At 33.6% G+C, this 20,892-nt stretch overlaps 1 protein-coding gene across 1 annotated transcript in view; it reads left to right on the top strand.

The window, feature by feature from the left end:
- The window catches only part of LRRIQ1 (leucine rich repeats and IQ motif containing 1), a 195,576-nt gene that overhangs the window by 157,826 nt on the left and 16,858 nt on the right, over positions 1-20,892 (top strand). Inside the window, exons 18-20 of the mRNA XM_019652283.1 lie at positions 2,999-3,131; positions 5,489-5,549; positions 15,185-15,305. Of these exons, the coding sequence (XP_019507828.1) occupies positions 2,999-3,131; positions 5,489-5,549; positions 15,185-15,305 (315 nt within the window). The remainder of the gene's footprint in view (positions 1-2,998; positions 3,132-5,488; positions 5,550-15,184; positions 15,306-20,892) is intronic.

The following is a 20,892-nucleotide window of genomic DNA, read 5'->3' as shown; positions in this document are numbered from 1 at the left end:
TCTGCTGGAGAAGAGATTTAATCCTGTGCAGTAACTGGGTGTGACAGCTCCAAATCTTCCCTCTGAGTCTCTTTTATAGTCTCTGTATATCTATAAGGCCATTTATCAAAATGGTGTCTGCCGAAGGATTCAATGGTCAGCCCTTGCATGTGAAGTAACTGTTCCTCCAACATCCCAACTATGGATGGATTAGCTTAAACTCAGGATGCAAAGGGTGTGGTCATTTTAGAAACATGTGGTGCCATGAGAAGTAACAGAAAGTTAATTTTACTAAATCACATTGAGTATAGAAAATAAACATTCTGATTTTGAGCTTTCCTAAGAACTGACTCCAATATCTTCTATTGAAAACTAGTCATTTCACCAACTATAATAGCAACTTTTAAGGGAAAAAAAAAGACATGATAGATGTACCATCATCAACATACTCAGAATGACAAATGCTAAGCTTATACATATATAATATTGGGTTGTCGGAAAAGTCATCATGTATTTTTTCTATTTTTTTCATTGCAAAAATGTGTCATGACTTTTCCGACAACCCAATTGGTATATTATATGTACATGTGAGTGTGTGTGCACATGCATCAAGCATTCAAAATAGGTTTTACACCATGCTGCACTTATTTTCCAAACAACTCATATAAGGTGACTTTCTACTTAAAAAGAGCAAAGCTGAAAGAATAATTCAAATTAATAAATTGATATTTTAAATATTGGGGCTTACATTATCACATTCTTGTTTGATTTCCATGAGTTAATTTTCAAGAGGTACCTTTCTCTAGTATATGGCCAATCAAACCTACAAAGCTAGTAAATCCCTAAATATGGCAATGGCACCAAAAAAACAGTCTAAAAATTCAGCGCATGGAGGAAGGTTCTAAAACAACAGGTCCTCAGTCTAACTCTGAAATCATAGTAGCAATGCCTGCAGATTTTTTTTAACATATTTGTGTGTGTGTGTGTGTGTGTGTGTGTGTATTGGGTTATCAGAAAAGTCATGATGCATATTTGCGACAGATGGCACTAGTTCATTTTTGGAAGCACTAGAGTCATTCGCATCTACTGGCTCGATGGGAAAGTCATGACACATTTTTGCATTGAAAAACATAGAAAAATACATTACTTTTCTGATGACCAAGTATGTTATTGCTATGTTATTTGACAGATGACAGTTCTAGTTTCATTCTAAAAATAAAATTGAGCAATTTGGTTGAGTTTTGGAGATTTTACAAGTTGAAGATGGAAGACCAAACTGTGCATTTTTGCCATATTTTACTGTTTTACTTCCATAAAGGGAAGAACGTGCATCAAGCTTGTGAAAAGTTGCATAAAATTTATGGTGACAGCGCTCTCCAAGAATGTCAGTGCCAATGATGGTTCATGAAATTCTGTGCTGGTGATTTTGATCTCAAGGATGCTCCTCAGTCAGAGAGGCCCACCGAGGTTGAAGACGACAAAATGAAGACATTGATTGAGTCAAACCCACATTACATGACATGAGAGATTTTAGAAACATTGAACATTCATCACGCAAGCATTCACAACCACCTGAAGAAGCTGGGATACATAAGCTGGGATCGATATTTGGGTTCTGCATGAATTCAAAGAAGTTCATTTGACAGCGCATATAAACATCTGCAGTATGCTCATTAAACGTGAGGAAAACCATCCTTTTTTGAAGCGACTGATGACTGGTGATGAGAAGTGGATTGTTTACAACAATGTGGTGCACAAATGGTCTTGGTCCCAATGTGATGATTCGCCTCAAATGACATCGAAAGCAGACATTCATCAGAGGAAGGTTATGCTCTCAGTGTGGTGGGATTTTAAAGGTGTTGTGTTTTTTGAGCTCCTACCAAGGAACCAAACAATCAATTCGAAAGTGTACTGTTGGCAATTGGACAGTTAGAATGAGTCCATCATCCAGAAACATTCAGAGCTGTTAATTGTAAAGGAGTTGTGTTCCATCGCGACAATGTGAGACCACACACAAGTTTGATCACCCGTCAAAAATTATTGGAGCTTGGATGGGATGTGTTGCCACACCCACCATACTCGCCTGACCTTGCGCCATCAGACTTCCACTTGCTTCGCTCTCTTCAAAACTCCTTGCGTGGTATAACGTTCAATTCAGATGAGGCTGTAAGTCAGCACCTTGTTCAGTTTTTGACAAATAATGACAGGTCCTTCTATGAACGAGGAATTATGAAGCTCACTGAAAGATGGCAAAAGGTTATTGAACAAAATGGGCAATATATTATTGATTGACCTTTGTTCTTTGTATAAATAAATGACCTTTGAAAAACACAGACAAAATATGTCATGACTTTTCTGACAACCCAATATATTTTACATTTAAATATAAGGGTTGTATAGACATTACATTGTAGTCTTACAATATACAATTTCCTCTCTTGCATATTTTCTATAAACATCTTTATTGTTGTGCTTCCCCCCTCCATCTTTGAAATACCTGGTGTGGCATAAGCACAGGTTACCTAACCCTAACATACATTGTATTTCTAGCGTAAAATATTATATTATCTTATACAAACCAAGCTTAGTTTATATAAAATTAAAATTCCATTTCAAATACTCTCAATATAATTTATAAATTCTACATATGGATAAAACTAGTATAAAAATAACTTGGGATTTAAAATAAGCCTGAAAAGATACTATAGTGGACAGATATTCTTTTTATACAAGGATTCTACTGTCTACCAAAAATAATTTGCAATTCTAATTGTAAAAAAATATATAAAATGTTGGTTGTTTTAAAACATTTTTTTTTTCCAAAGTAGGTCGGGTTGACTTAAGCAGGAAAAATACTTGATCTATAAGTGACTGACATTTTCTTACAGGTGATTTAGGTCTCCTGACTGAGTTCTATTTTTTTTTTCCTTTTTGGAGATAAAATTGTTAGCCTAGACAGAACTGCATGGACAAAATTTGATGTCTTTAAATAAATAAAATTTCCATATTTTGTTCTCAGGTAAGAAAGAAGAATTTATCTACAAGAATACCAGGTCACATGAAAAATTAGAAAGGAGTAAAGAATATACATACCAATGGCTTCACACACAGGTTGCAATTCCTGAAACAACTAGTTCCAGAAATACAGAATGGTGAGGTCATTTCCTTTAAATTAGATTTTTGTATTGTAAACACATCTTGAAAAGTGAAACCTAGGTTAATTGTGCTAAAGCAAATATGACTTTATAGCCAAAAGCCAATAGACCAGGATGCCAGGTTATAAAAAGGACTCATATAGGATAGTTTTAATCGCTCTTTATATTTTTCACCCTGAAATGTTTGAGAACTCTGTTTCGGTAAGGCTTAAAAACAACAGATGAACTACGCAAATGATACTACTTTGTAAAGTAAAGTGCATGGTGTTCATTAACTGTTTATAAATATCATATGTATTGCGGGTTGTATTTTATTTTGTGTTATTTTTGTTATCATTTATATTTGCCAGTTAAAATTGTAATTCAGTCCTGATGCTGCCACTTTACCAGTCGTGTAACTAATTTTTTAATGATGTTTCAATGGTCAGCTTCCTCTCCTTTGTAGTGACATGATAATATCTATCTCACAGAACAGAGGTGAGCCTACAAAGTTGAGGATATTAAATGTCATATTTAGCAACAAATACGGTCAATTAATTTTAGTTACATTAATATATGAATTAGTTTGCTAGGGCTGCTATAACAAAATACCACAGATTGGGTGGCTTAAACAGCAGAGATTTGTTTTCTCACAGTTCTGGAGTTTATAGATCAAGGAGTCAGCAAGTTTGGTTTCTTTGAAGGTCTCGCTCCTTGGGTTGCCCTCTCCACCTTCTTCCTGTGTCCTCACGTGATCATTCCTCCATCTGTGTTATCTGTGTTCTAATCTCCTCCTCTTTTAAGGACACTAGTCATGGATTAGGGTCCACCCATATGACCTCACTTTACCTTAATTACCTCTTTCAAAACCCTCTCTCCAAATACAGTCACATTCTGAGGTATCGAGGGTTAGGACTTCAACACATGGATTTTGAGGGAACAAAATTCAGCCAATAAAATGTAATATAAAGCATATATGTGCATGACCACTGAACCAGTTTCAAGGAACTAAAAGTCTAGAGATAACTTTTTGACATAAATTTCAAGACTTTCATTTAAGCTACATATATCTACAAAAGAGTAAAAAATGTGCTATTTTAAGCATTTATTAAATATATAAGCCAATATCGAATCTAAATGTAGATGATACTTTGGAAATGTTTCCAGGCATTGTGAGTAATTACTATGTAAATGAGTAACAAATAAACAAACAAAATCCTAAAATTATGAGGGCTAGAATTTAATTTAACAGCAAGTTAACATATATAAAAAGTGAAACCTTATATATATATATATATACATATATATATATATGTATATATATATATATATGAATTGAAAACTTCATGTCGTCAATTTTACCAGTGTAATTAATACATTTAAAAATATGGAAAAGAAAGTGAAGAATGAAAGTGAAATTAAAACATTTTATATCTTGGATTGTTATATCCCATTTCAATATGAGCAGAGACAATAGGAATAAAGCAATCAACATTTGAGAATTTTTTATTTTACTAAGTATTCTAATTACTACAAGGGTAAATTATGTTGTATTGATAAATTTAATGTAATTCATAAGATGAAATTCTTAGAACTATAAATAAATATAGTATAACCCATAACTTCCCATACATATTAACCAGATATGAGAGGTCTGATTCAGAGATTTTTAAACATTAGTGTAGATAATGTGAAAAATAAAAGCAAAACATTTTCAGGATGTAGTTTAGTTATGCTTACACTTTAACAATATCCCTTACTCCTAAATAAGTTATATTTAAATATATGATGTAATAGGCAATTGTTTATGGATTTCCTCTTTTGAAAATATAATATATAAAGAAATAGGTATTAATATTTTAGGAAATTTTGTTTTCAAGAATGGAAGCTCTTGAAAAATCAAATGTTAATGTTCTAGCTTTTAACAAAAGTTAATTATGAGCATTAGTATAATTTATTAAACCACACTAGAGCTATTTTAAAAATAGGAAGCTTTGCCTTTCTCATGAGACAAGTAAGATATATAGGTAAATGTAAATAAAACATTTGTTTTATAATAATTGATTAGCTCTTATTGGTACTGTCACATTTTTGTTTATTGTATGTGTTTTATGTTTGGCAAAAAAGAGTAGCATTACAGTGTTATTTAGAAATTTAAATATTATTTTATGTATTTTTTATGTCAAATTGAATGTAAACGTGACTATGGAAAGATGTAGATTTGTATATGTTTTTACATGTAACCTAATTTAAGAATACTACTATTCCCATTTTATAAATTACTGATGTCTCCCAAACTTTTCATTGAACTTTTCTTTCACAATCTTCCTCTAAATTTATGTAATTATGTGATTTCTGTTTTTGTCACTCTGCAGCAATCATTTCTTGCCTGAGTTAGATCCAGATGTACTTAATGGTGGAAGAGTTCAGCTTGTGGTAAGAAATGTGTTTAAAGTTACAGATAAATGTGTTTAAAGTTACAGTACTCAATAAATGGTACTTTAAAATATGTTCATAAATTAGTGTAAATTATGAAAATATCACAACTGTATTTGGGATAATGTCAAAATGCTAAATATTAAAATAATGTTTTCTCCATTTGCAATATAATTTTAAAATATGTTACTTTAAAATATTATTTCTACATGGCAGATTTAAAAATATTAGCTACAGTACTTAAAATAAAATTAAATGGGAAATTGCATGATGAAATTACTTGGAGTAGTTTCAAAGGATAGAATATTTGAGCGAAAGAACAAAGTACCCTCACAACTTAGAGAATTAAACCAGATAAACATTAACAAGTAAGGTTAATTCAACTGCTCTAAATAGTGATGTATAAATTATCAGAGCTTTAGGAAGAAAACAAGCTGTACACATAGTTACTAGAGTATAGGCACGAGACTGTATAACTGTATGTACATTATTAAAGTCAGTTGTACTATATGCTATTAGAAGGAGGACTGTCTTAACAAAAGGAGAGTGACCAATATGAAGCTTATAGCAATGGAGCCCACAAACAGGAAATTTTCAGTGTGCTTCCAGAAATTTCCAGAGAACAGGGTACCCTGACCAATGACAAAATTGTGTGGCCTCCTTGGCTGGTGAAAATGGATGCATCAGATAATCCTAACTTTTTGACGCTTTCCATTTATATCAACTAATCGTTATTCCTTCCTCAAATTCTGTTTTCACCATGAAAACCAATTATAATTTAGCTTTCCATGTAGAGTTTAGTATAAAAAAAATATACTTTCTAATAGAAACTAGCATTATGCTACCCAGAACACTTGCATTAATCATTCTCATGAACAAATCATTTAAGGGGTTTTCCTGAAAGAAGAGAAAAATTAGGGTAATAGCTAAAATTAATCTGTTTATGGATATATTTATAGATTATAGATTTGAAATAATCACTGTACAAATATTTTTTTTGCATTTTAATCGAGATCCCTCTGGCACAGTGGCATAGAGACTGCCATGGGAGAATTGGCACTTCTGTCTATTAATGCCATACATCTTACTGACTAATACTTTCTCACATATTGTTGGGTGGCCACTTCAGAGCAAGAATGGAGAATATAAAAGTGCCAAGTAATGCCAGGATAAAGAAGTAATATTACATTTAATGTACTTCTAAAAATGAATGAAAATGGATTGGGTATTATTAATCAAAATGGTTGTATGAGATTAATGCTCTAGCATTAATCCCCTTCCTTCATATACACTATATTATACTACATGCAAATATATGACAAATTCATATCAGTGATAGATGCGTTTTTTTCATATTGAAGAAGTACAGCTGAACACAAAGCAAGGAAAATGGTAGTAGGACATAAACACAGATGTGTGTGTGTGTGTGTGTGTGTGTGTGTGTGTGTGTATGTAGACAAGAAGGGATCAAGCAAGGACTTATGCCAAAAGGATACTGAGCTAACCAAAGGCCCAGAGTAGAAATCTTGCAGTGTTGGGGCCTGAAAGCACCCTACCTTGCCCTACCTGTGCTGGGGAACTGGACACAAATAATTGCACACCAGGGACCAGGCCAGAACAAAGAGGAAGGGAAAACCTGCAACTGCCTGTACTGTAACATCCTCAAAAACATAAGAATAACAGCCATAATAAAAGGACAGTAAATTATAAAACAAAATTAATCAAATTTTAATTAGAGGACAGGTAGATAAACAAATGAGTCTGTTGTAAATTCTGGAAATAAAAAATATTATTGAAATAAACTCTGAAGTGGGTACGATAAAGGAGAGAATTAGTGAATTGAAAGATTATCTACAAAAGAGCAATAATTAGATTAACAACTGACATCATATCAGAAACAATGCATACCAAATAACAGTAGAGTCATTTCTTAATATTAGGGATAAATATAAATATCATCTACTTCACTAATTTTCAAGAATGGGGGCAGAATAAAACAATGAAATATTCAAATGCTGGGTTTTGATAACATCTCTGTCTTCCAAACAAGATCAAAGCATATTGTGTAACTGACAGGAATGAGAAAAATGAAAATAAAATACCATTTTACTTATTTCCAAATATAGATGAGAAGGTGCATCACTGATCTAGACAATTATATTACTGATTAAATGTATCTCCCCAAACTCCAGGATTTTCCTACAGAAATAGTCATAGTTCAGGTTCCCCAGGAATCATACTCTGAGATTTTGATATTTGAGTGCAGGACATTTAGTGTTGAAGGCTTTCAGGAACAACTACTTTGAGCAATGAAAGAAGCAGGATTGAGCAGAGAGAAAATGTGAACTGCAGTACAGTTGCAGTAGAGGTAGTGAGATCTGATGATGGGAAGGCCCTTTTGAATTGGTCCAGTTTGAGGCAAGAGGCCCAGGATTTTATGCTCCTGCATTGCCTGAGGAGAGGGTGTAACTTGGGCAAGGCAGTTCTCTTCAGCAATGGAGAATTTCCAGAGAAGAACTCAGCTGAGCGCCACCACGTTTCAATTTTCTCAGCAGCTGGAGGAATCTGACTCAGTTGTTAAAAATTATTTGAGTGTGATATCATAATAACCACTATACTCAGTAAGTTTTTCATTCATGGATGCAACAACTAAGTATATGAAAATGTGTCAATTGTGCCCAAATCTATAAATTAAAAGCAATTCAAAACAAAAGTTTACAGCTGCTTTTTTTTTAGATTTTTCACTTGAAAAATCTCATTCTAAAATGTGTATTGATGAATAAAAACCCAAGATTATAGAAGTCCACTTTGAAAATGAAGACCAACTGGTGTCACAAGATATAAAGACTTAGTGCAAAGCTAAAGTAAACTTTATGGTGCTGGCACGGGCGTGGATAAATAGACCGATGGACATGAATAGTGAGTTCAGGAACAGACCTATAAGTTATAGTGGAATGTAATATATGATAAAAGTGGGAAAGCTCACATTGCTTAGTAAATACCATTCAGTAAACTAGCATTAAAAAAATCAGGACTCTATGTAGATCACATACACCTTTTATAATAGTCAAATGGAATTCAGAAGCTTTGAGGACTCAAATGTGAAAGGTAAAGCTATAAAACTGATCAAATAAAAAAGAATACCTTTGCAACTTAGCAGCAAAGAAAGATTTCTTTAAAAATATACATATAGTACAAATTATATCACAAAAAGTTGATGGACTGTGTTAAATATTCCTTCCTATGAAGGATTTTGTAGAAAAGGTTAACAGATTGTAGACATGGAAAAACGATTTCCAGTGCCTAAAATGAGCAATAGCTTAATATGTAAATATGAAAAGTACTACTGCAAGTAAATAATATAAAGTCAGGTAATCCAGTATACATAGACAGTTCACACAGATGATGCCCAAATGCATAAATGGATAGAAAGAAATGCTCGGTTATATGGCCAGAAGAATAAAAATTAAAAGTAAGAAGTTACATGACTATACTCATCAGAATGGCAAAAATTAGAAAACTGGTGGGCCGGCCAAGTGGCGCGTTGGTTAAGAGCTGGCTTGGGATGACAGAGGGCCCCAGTTCGGATTCCATATATGAGGGCCAGTGACACTGCCCTCTACAGCTGAGATGCTGAACAACAGCTCAACCTGGAGCTGGGCTGCTGTGAGTCACCGGCAATGGTGTAGGCTGCAGCCCCTGCTGCAGTGGGTTGCCATGGGCTACCGTGTGTAGCCGGCAGCCAGCGTGAGCGGCCAGCAGCCACAGTGAGCGGCCATCCAGAAGCCGGTGACTGATCTGCCTCACCCGGGAAGAGCGCAGTGATGGTGCCAACTTGAGCCAGTGAAGCAACGTCCTCCACAACTAGACTGAAGAACAAAAAGACAGCAACTTGTCTGTTCCCCTTCCCCCAATTCCCCAGCACTGTTCCCATCCCCCAATTCCCCCATAAAAATCTTTAAAAAAAAAAAATTAGAAAACTGGGTAATGCAAAGTACTGTCAACAATATGGAAACATATGAGGGGCTGGTGAAAATAGAAGCTAGTACAGTCATTCTGGAAAAAAATCTGTTACTGTTAGATTTTTAGATATTTCATTTTCTGAATGGTATCTTTCTAAGTGCAAATGCTTTTAAATTTGATGAAGTACAATTTATATATATTTTTTGACTTATGATTTTAGTGTTCTAAGAAATCTTTGCCTACCCTGGGTCTGCGAAAATACTTTACTATCTTTTCTTTGAGAAGTTTTATAAGTTGAACTTTATATTTGGGCCCATAATTCTTCTCAAATTCAGTTTTAAGTATGATGGAAGTAGAAGTCAAGATTCACATTTTTTTTTCCATGTAGATATCCAATTGTCCAACACTATTTTTGAAAACAGTTATTCTTTCCCTTTAAGGAAAATCAATTAAGCTTACAAGTGTGGTATTTTTCTGGACTCTGTTCATTACCACTGGTTTATTTTTCTATCTTTATGCACATAACATACAGTTTGATTACTGGAGTTTCATAGTAATTCTTGAAATCAGTCAGTATGAGTTACCTTAACATTCTTTTTCAAGATTTGACTGACTCTTCTAGGTCTGTTGCATTTACATATACATTTTAAAATTTGCCTATTTCTACTAAAGAGCTCTCTAGCAGTATGTTGAATTTATAGATTCTTTGGAGAGAATTGACATTTAAAAATTTGAATCTTCCTACTTATGGATGTGGTATATTGCTTTGATTTTTTTTAAAGCAATGTTTTATAGTTATCATTGTAGGGGACTTGCACATCTTAATGTTAACATTTTTTTCTGAAGTATTCCACATTTTTTTTACATTTTGGTGAATGGAATTTTTTTTTAAAATAAAATGTTCTAGGGCCGGCCGAGTGGCTCAGTTGGTTAAGAGCTCGCTCAAGAGTGTGAGCTCTGAGCAACAGCGGTTCGATGCCAGGCCCGAGCTGAGCTGCCGCTGAGCTGCCAACAGGTGGCAGGATGGCTCAGCTAAAAAACAATAAATAAAAAAATAAAAAAGTAAAAAATAATAAATAAATAAATAAATATATAAAAATGTTCTAGTTTGTTTATATAATTATAAATATATTCATATATACTAATATATAAATATATATATATATATATATATTTCTTCCCAATAATGAGCTTGAAGAGTAATAGTGCATTCAGAGACCTACTTTAATAAAAACTGACAGATTGCTTTCCAGAATGACTGTATCAACTTCTACTTTTACCAGCCATACATATGTGTTTTCACATTGTGAACAGTACTTTGCATTACCCAGTTTTCTAATTTTTGCCATTCTGATGAGTATAGTCATGTAACTTCTTTTATTTTTTATTCTTCTGGTCATACAACAGCCTCGACCCCACCCCTCCACATGTAAACCATTCCTTCCCAACATATACACATCTAACAAAGGATGTATATCCTTAAAACACCCTCACAGACACACCTACAAATAGTTTAGTCAACTATCTGGATACCCTGTGGCCCAATCCAGTTGACACATAAATTAACCCTTATAGTAGTTATCGGTACCAAATAATTGAACTGAAAAGTATAACTAGAAAACGAGCAGAGGACTTGAATAGATACTTTACTGGAGAATACTCAGATTAAAAGTAGCACATGAAACAATTTTAAACCTAGATAAATCACTAGGGAATTGTTAAAGCCACTATATAATACAGCAATACACCTACTAAAGTGGTTAAAATAAAATACTGCCAATACCAAGTACAGATGAATATGTGTAGCAACTGGATCTCTCATACATTGCTGCTGAGAGTGGTACAGCCAATGGGAAAAAAAAGTTTGTCAATTTTTTATAAAGTTAAATATATAATTAACATATGACTCAGCAATTCTGTTTCTAAGCATTTTTCCTACAGAAATGAACTTATGTTTAATCAAAAACCTATACATAAATATTCACAGTATTTTTATTTGTAATAACCAAAAATTGGGAACAACCCAAATCTCATTTAGAGAGTGAAAGGATAAACAAATAGTGGTGCATATATACCATGGATATACAATAAAAATGAATAAAAAGCCACAAACAAAAACAAACTCTTGATGCATACGAAAACATTGATGGATCTCAAGAGCATTATGCTGAGGGAAAAAAAGACAATCCCGAAAAGTTACATACTGTATGATTTCATTTACATAACATTCTCAGAATCATGTAATTATAGTAATGGTTGCCAGTGGTAAGGCTGTGGGGAGGATATGACGCTAAAAGGAGAGCAGTAGAGTTTTTTTGAGAAGACTCAACAGCTCTGACCCGGATTGCTGTGGTAGTTACATGATTTATGCATGTGATAAAATGCCATAATAGTATAAACAAACCCAAAAAAATGCACATGTGAAAAATTGGTGAAGTTTTAATAAAGTCTCTCCTTTAGTAATGTTATTGCACCCATATCAATTTCCTGGTTTTATTCATCACACTTCAGTTATATAAGATACTGGGGCAAGCTGGGTGGAGGCTATAGGGAATTTTCAGTACCAATTTTTGCAACTTCTATGGATTTTTAAATTACTTCAAAATAAATTTATTTTAAATGATTGAACTTCATGTGTAAGGCCTGTGCATTTCATTGCATGTAAGTTATAGCTCTATAAAACAGTTAAACTGCCTTCCCTGCCCACATATGTTATATAACGAGGCCTCTGCCTTATTATATAAGAAAAGGGGTTTGATAGACACAGACCACAGTTTAGTGGTTACCACAAGGTAAGGGGAGAGGGAGGTGGTAGAAAAGTGTAAAGGGGGTCAAGTATATGATGATGGAAGGAGATTTGACTTTGGGTGCTGAACACACGATGCAATATATAGATGATGTATTACACAATTGTACATTTAAAACTGTATGATTTTATTAACCACTGTCACCATAATACATTTAATTTTTAAAATTGTTAAAAAGGGGTTTGTGCGATGATGATAATGTATTATGAATGGAGGGGTATGCATAATTCAGCTTTGTGCAGCCAAAAATAAAAATGGTTTCAAATCACTCATATATCTAGAAATACTCTTAATTTTTTTAATACCTATATATAGAAATACTGTAAGATAGCTTATGAATGCACTTCACTTTATAACATTTTACTTCTCTTTTTAAAAGCTATCTGGATGATAAGTAAATAGGTATTCATTTTTATGTATGTGGTATAGTCTTAACTTCTAAAAATACAAAATTTTAAAAGTATTTAATAAAATCTTGTTTATGAAAACAATCAATAAAGAGGAACTCCCTGTTCTTTATTAAACAAGGAGATTCTCTATTTTTAACTAAGTTGCCTGGGTTTGATGTGAATCAGGATCCAGATGCTTAGAAGTCATGTTCCAAAATTCATACCCCTCATTTCATTGTGAAAATACAGAGCAAAAGTATTACAAACCTGGCAGATGGGGCTACCTATGTGACCTGTTCAGAAAACAAAGACCTAAAACAATTTTGCAATTACTGTTTAATAAATACTTTCTATTGAATTGCACATGAGAAAATTATCTGACATTAACTTGAAACTGTCTGTGTTATAACTATACAAAACGTTTAAAGTTACAGTGTTTTAGAATGAAATATTATAGTTTTTGTAGAATTAGTGTTAAAAACATGCTCAGTTGTATTCAATTTTTAAGTATGTCCATTTTGCATGATATAGAAGAACAGATGTATTTTCTTTATGATGTCTCTATTTGTTAACAGTAAGAGGAAGAATGATGTTCAATTTGAAAGCCAATGTTTTCAAAAATAGAATCTGAATATTAATGCACAGGTGGCTGTGTCAGATCACTAATGGACTTATGAATAGGCCCTCTAAAAATTTCTGGTTTGCGTTTGAGCAGCTAGGTGGCACCACTGTGAAATCGTGTATTACTGTTAAATTTCACTTCTAAACTTGAATCCCCGTTTTAATCTGGCCCAAATAGTAATTGATATTGTTTTCTATTTCAGAAGAACTCATATTTTGGATGTTAATGGCTTAGATTATAACAAGATTTTGGAAGGCATGTATTCACAAGCATTTTCTGAACATGTAGATGTTGTCTTATCTGGAGGGGGTGGGATTTCTACTTTCTATTTAGGCATAGTGAAATTATGTCACCGAATTGAAGCAAATAAATCCTGATTTTAAAATCTTGAGGCTTATAGTTGTAGCCTCTTTAACCAGCAGGTGGGTCCCTATGTGTTCAAACATGTTTTTCCTTAATTTGTAACTGGTCTCACCACAACTGTGGTATTGCTTTGCTATTTCCCCCTTATTCTTGACTGGTTCTTTTTAAGTCTTAGTATTAATGAAGCTATTCTAATGGGAACATTAAACACGTACTCTTGTGTACTAATTGAAATAAAATTCAGAAAGAATGTGTAACACTTTTCATACTAATCTCAGGTGGAAGCTGATTGCTCTTTATTTCATTTTAAGCAATTTTCTATCAAGGTTTTGGTTTTTTTTTTAACAATGCAATTTATCACTTAGCCAGATACATGAAAATGTGACTGATATTATACAATGATTACGATTCTGAATTCAACAATAACAGACTTGCTTACTGAACCATGAGAAGTTCACACATGTAAGGGCGGGGAGGAGGATGTGAAGAAGAGCAAACATCTAAATTTGAAAAAGGACAATCTTTAGATTCTGCTTCCGTGAGTTTTCCTAGCTCATCATATGGGAACAGCTTTTGAACCACAGTGATGATTTTATGGCTTTATTTTGCTCTATTTAAATTTTTCTCATGTCAAAAATTAAGGACAATGCTTTCTCACAGGATTTCAAACATCCTGTGGTTTGGGCTAAATCCCAGCTACTTTAAGGCTGCTTTGCTTTCCTTTATGGCATTTTCCCCTACTTCAGGGCTGAATCCTGATAAATCCTTACTTAATGATACTAGACATTATGTAAAACAATATTTTACAGGCAAGAAGCAATTATTTCAACTCTTAGCTTCAGTCCAAGATAGTAATAAAAATCAAGTGGTAATTTTAGAGGAAATAAATTACGTAATCTTTATGTCCTTAAAATAATATATCTTGAAATTTCTATGTATTTAGTATTACCCTCAAATTAGACTTAATGTATAGTATTTGTATATTAATAATTATTGTAATGAGAAGGTGTAGATCTTTTGTGACTTTATAGTATACAATTGTGGGATGAAAGATATTTCAGGGAATTTTATTGAGAAAATAATACTGACAGGTGGTGAAATATAAATACTGCAGAAAATAATCCAATATGACACTTCTAACATTCAATTAAGAATTAAATAATATTCTTGGTAAGTAAGTGATGTTAAGCTGTGTAAAGTTTCATCAGTTGCCTTTAAGATTGATTTTTGTCAAAATTACTGTACTAAAATGTTTTCTTTTGTTGTACAGACTCAAATAGCAAACCTCAATTTTAAAATCGGCTCTTATTTGCAAAAAATGCTTTGACATAGTGCATTTGTTCTGCCTGGGCAGCAATAAAGGATTGTGGTATCATTTTGAAGAAGGTTGTTTGACAGAGCCTGTTTGTTTATTTGAGGTAATGTGAGCTGCATTCAGAAAATGCCATATTTTGTTTCATGATTGTATACATTCTCTCCCATTGCTCCCAGGCACAACTTGTAAGCAGAGAAGACACAGATTTAGACCTTTTTTCCATGACCAGTGGAAGTGCTTTGTCTGTGAAGAGAGAGAAAAAAAATCAGGCACACAGACACTCAGCGGGATCTTCAAGTAAGTTGTGGTTTCCTTCAGAATTAATTTAGAAATCACAAATGAATTGATGGAACCTAATGCCAACAAGCATTCTTTTACATATAGGGGGTAGAATGCCAGCAACCAGAACTGCCCAAAAAAATGTATATTGCAATTTTGTTTTCCTTAAATGCCTTCTTTTGATATAAACAAAATTAAATTATTTCTAAAATTAACAGCATCAGTTTTATTTCAATTATATTCTATGACTAAATGGTCTACTCTCCCACCCCTGATGGATCACATTGAATTCTTTGATCTTTTAGTTCTAAAAAAAATTTTAGGCTAATTGTAAAAAGTTGGATTTATATATCAAAGTGGTATACTCTGGACTTCTGTCATTGATTTAATAAATGTAGGTAAAGTTAATTTTTAAAGGAAACTTTTTTAAAATAGCAGACCTTAGATAATATTATACTGTCAAAACCATGCTTTAAAAAACTATTTTCATTAAATAGATGACAGTTTATATTTATTAATGATGGCTTTTTACATTTGTAAATCTGTCGCATACATCTATTACCTTTATCATGGTTTCAATAGGAAGTGCATTTCAGTTCTCTCTGAAAAGATGTCAACACTAAAAATACCTATATCTTGTGTATTTGGGGATAATAGAGCCTAATTTTTTTCAAACTTTTCACTTAACTTATACCCCAAGGTTTTTGAAATTTCTTTTAAAATATTGTAGTATATTAGTATAAAAGATGTTTTATTTGATATCATATTTTGTTAATTTCCCCAAAGTACAGTAAACCTCAAAAGTCAACAAATTAGGTTATACTTCATTATCAACGCTAAGTTATTCTTGAAAGAGATTTATTACTCAATGATATTATGGTTATATACATACAATGTCAATATTTGAATGACTGTGAAAAATTCAATGATCAAGGTAGTACTCTCCAGATAAATGAAAACTTCAAAATGATTCTCTGATTTACACTTTTCATCCAGATACTTGGTATTATTAGATCCCAGTCATTTAAATTCATTAATATGTGCAAGTTCATTTTGACAAATTTTAATTTGTTTTTGAAATAATAATTTAAAATGTCTAATTTAAAAATATTTTTCGAGCTTTAAAGTTCTTAGAGGGTTTGAATTTCCTTACCTGGTTATAGAATCTTGACACTGAAAGGTTGCTCTAATCAATATTATTAAGAAAGGAATAGTTCAGGTTTATTCACCTAATACATATTTTTTGCAATATTGACATTATGCATTAATTACATCAATTTTTAACATATGTATTACATTTCAGAAGGAATCAACCTGTGCTATACATAATAATGAATAAGGCTATATTCATTTTTTTAAAATACTTTTTTTTTTTTAATTGGGGAATTAGGGAAGGGGAACAATGGTGGAGAATTGGGGAGGGGGACCAGCCAAGTTGTTGTTCTTCAATCTTAGTTGTAGAGTGCGCCAGTCGCCATCTGGCTGCCTGTCGGCAGCAGGTGGCCTCTAAGCTCAAGGTGCCAAGTTCAGCCTTAGTTGCTGGTGGGCATAGCCACCATCCCATGCGGGAGTCGAACCAGCAGCTTTGTTGTTAAGAGCACATGCTGTATCCACTGAGCCATCTGGGTGGCAGCTCAGCTCAAGGTACTGAGTTCAGTCATAGTTGCAGGTGTGCATAGCCCACCATTGAACAGGCAGTTTTGTTGTTAGGAGCACATGCTCTCACCAGCTGAGCCATGCTGCCACCTGTTGAAAGCTCAGTGGCAGCTCAGCTTGGGCACAGCTCACTGGCCCATGTGGGAATCGAACCAGTGGCCCTGTTGTTCAGAGCTCACGTTCTTAACCAACTGAGCCACTCGGCCGACCCTATATTCATTTTAATCTCATAAGATATCACTTTGTTTGGAGCAGTGTAGATAAAAGGAACAAACCTACTAAAACAAAAACAACAAAAAATTGTCTTTTTTTTCTGATATTCTGATATACAGAATATCAGAGTTTCTCTTCATAATGCATCATCTGAATGTTAAAACATAAATAATAAATTAGCAACTACCCTGAAATACACAAGCTTCATCTTTTATTTATGTGACATTGAATCATAGATTTTTACAGTATAAAAATTATTATATAGAATTTATTTCTTAGCACATTCTCTAAGAAACTGAACTAAGGAGGACTAGCTGAGTGGCATGTTGGTTAAGAGCTGGCTTGTGAGGCCAGCTCTGAGTAGCAGGGCCCTGGTTTGGATCCCACATGAGGATCAGTGACACTGCCCTCTATAGATAAGATGGTGAACAACAGCTCAACCTGGAGCTAGGCTGCCATGAGTCTCAGGCGAGTGAGCTGCCATAAAGCTACCGTGTGTGGCCTGCAGCCAGTGTGAGTGGCCGGCAGCCAGTGTGAGCTTCCAAGAGCTGCCGTGGACGACCATCCAGAGGCCGGCGACCTATCCACCTCACCCGGGAAGAGCGCAATGACAATACCAACATGGGCCAGTGAAGCAACGTCCTCCACAACTAGACTGAAGAACAAAAAAGGACAGCAACTTGTCTGTTCCCCTTCCCCTGATTCCCCAGTGCTGTTCCCCTCTCCCAATTTCCCAATAAAATCTTTAAAAAAAAGAAACTGAACTAAGGATATTCTCACTGTAATTCCAATTAGTTGTCAATAACTACAGATCTCTAAGTCTGTTCACTAAGTGACAATTTACAACAAGCCATTTTAGAAAAATATTTTTTAATTAAATAACAATACTACTTGGCTAATTATTGTACTTATTAGTTTACTATAACATTAGCTTAATATAATAGTAAAGAGTGAGTGTGGGATCTGACGTCAATTTGACTGGATACGAATCACGATTTAATTTCCTCATTCTTAAAATGGGAATAATAATGGAAGTACCTACCTTGTAGAATTGTCTTCAGGATCAAATGTAGAGCATTTAGAACAATACCTGTCCTATAAGTACTTAATAAAAGTGTTCTTTATAATTGCCACCTACACATAGATGTAACAGAAGAATCAATTGAAGTAAAATATTGAAATCTCTAGAATCTAGGCACATGGCCTAACTAGCTCAGCTTATAAGAAACCTACTTTTAAGAGTTGCTTCACTAAAAAACTTGGCATAGCCTATTTTTTATAGAATTCTTTTAACCTTCAAAGTCATTGGGTCCTAGGCCTCCATGGCCCTGCGCCAACCACTTGCAGCTTTGGTATTTTGAAAGCTCTTTTTCCCCTAGCTTTCTCTGTCTCTCTCTCAAAAACTTGTCACCTTATTAAAGCTAAAGTATTTCTTTTAGCCTTGCAAGCCAAATCTAGAGAGTAGTTTATGGGCTGCAGCTATAAAACTCTTTCAGCCTTTGAACTTTTCTAGATATTTCTCTTTCAATGTTGCTATAATATTTGTAACATGTATTCTTTGAAATCAGACAAACTTAGTTTTAAAATCCCAATACCACCATCACATATAACTTGTGTAACCTTGGATGAATCATTAAACCTCTAAGAATGAGTTTACTATCTGAAAAATGGGAATACTAATGTTTTTCTCATATAGTTTCAATGAGAAAGAAATTAGTAAAAATACATGTAAAGCATGTGATATATTGCCTAGCATATAGTAAGTAGTTTATACTGTTAAAGAATAGTACTTGTTGTTTATATTGTTTGTTATTGTTGTATGTTTTATGTTGCTGTTGCATAACTTCAAACAACTCCAAGGTAGAATTATCTTCCTTTTCTTTGTGTCAGATAATCCCAGAACCAGAGTACTTTCCACATGCCAGCCAACTCAAGCAATACATACTGCTTTTCTTAGAGATTTTCCTAAGTTTTCTGTCCTTTTCCTTTTAGATCTTACTGCTCTCTCACAAGAGGCCAAGGCAGTCCTCTGCTACCTAGCTTTCTAATCTATCTTATGGTTTAAAAAAAGATGAAAGAGGTCACATTCTTATTGAAAAATAGCCATTTATAAAATGAATATGCCAAGAGATTTCCTCATGTAGACAATATTTAGAAAAAATATTTGGTTTCCTTAAATGGTTTTGGCTTTCTCAATTAATTTCTCATTTAGTACTTAAAATAAAGGATGCATTACAATAATAATAAATTTATTGCTAAAGAATTTATAGCTTTACAAATTTCTTTTAATTGTCTTTTCTTATTTATAATGATTATTTTTCTTTGACAGCTAATATAAATAAGACTCAGAGAGTTTATTAAACATGCCTTTGGCACACAAATCTTAGGAAGGGAAAGCAGCAACTTGAACCCAGCTTTTCTTATTCCAAACCCAGTGTTATATTGCCTTTTATTCTTCTGTGGACTAAAATGTATAGCTTAGGTGGTAACAGTAGAACTTAATTTACATCATTTTCATTCATTCATTCAAGAGCCATTTATTGAATGATCAGTGCTCATCTATACCTAGGTTAGGCTTCCAGTCGCCTCCTTCAAACCATCTCTGCACTTCCCAGGATATATTCCATTTTCAAAGTTTGCCAGGGATCCAGAATCCAAAAATCCCTCTGTAGTAGTGCGTAATCAGCCGCAGTCAACTTCTTCTTTGCGCATGTCTAAATTTTTATGAAATGTAAGTCCTTTTAATGTGGTTCTGAATCTTATGAATAGGGAAAAAATATTAAAGAAGTGAAGCAGCTACTGTAGATGAAGTGAGTGAGGACGGCTTCTTGTTTCTACCTACAATGGCGTTTGGGATTTAAATAAGGAAAGAAGTAGAAGAAAGCCATTTAAACACAGGCAAAGGGTAAAATATTGATATATACGTGTGTGTGTGTGTATAATATATATATATATATATATATATATATATATATATAAAACATTGAAGAATCAGTCTGCCTGAACCAGAGGATCCACATACTAAAGGAAATGCAAAATAAGGTTGGATTAAAAATAAAGCCTAGTTTCAGGTAAATTGGAAAGTAAAGTGGTAGGAGTGGACTTTCCTACTGATAATGTATAACTAACAAAGATTTCTGAAAATACCTTAGTGTTTTATTGTAGAAAGCTGAAGATTAGTTGGAGAATGGTATTTTGAGTCAGTCCTCATATTATGCAGTGCTTCCAATATATTGACAAAATAATTTTATAGCTCTTACCAAAAAAGATTAATTTTGGTTATTAAAAGTACAGTTTGCTAACTATTTTACCAAAGTAAATGATTTACAAATAATATATGCAGTTTCAGGGACTAAAGATGTAACCAAAGCAAAAGTACATTCCAAAGATGACCACTAAAGTTTATTGCAAATTTACTAAGCACATTCCATTAACATAATTTTACATTTGCACATCAAGAATTATTAGTATGTTGTATATCCATGTATGTGCATACACACACGTATGTATGGATATTTAATTCGTCATAACTATTATATATACCAGCGGTGCAAAATAAAATGTATACACATTTTAAGAGATGTTAACACTTTGGTCAGTGTTTCCCAAGCAGTAGTTTGCTGTAATCAGAAGTGACTTGGGGGCCGGCCGAGTGGCGCGATGGTTGAGAACTCGCTTGGGATGCCAGAGGGCCCCGGTTCGGATCCCACATATGAGGGCCAGTGACACTGCCCTC

Source organism: Hipposideros armiger, unplaced genomic scaffold (assembly GCF_001890085.2).
Source record: "Hipposideros armiger isolate ML-2016 unplaced genomic scaffold, ASM189008v1 scaffold_177, whole genome shotgun sequence".
NCBI lineage: Eukaryota > Metazoa > Chordata > Mammalia > Chiroptera > Hipposideridae > Hipposideros > Hipposideros armiger.
This window is presented reverse-complemented; position numbering and strand designations above follow the sequence as displayed.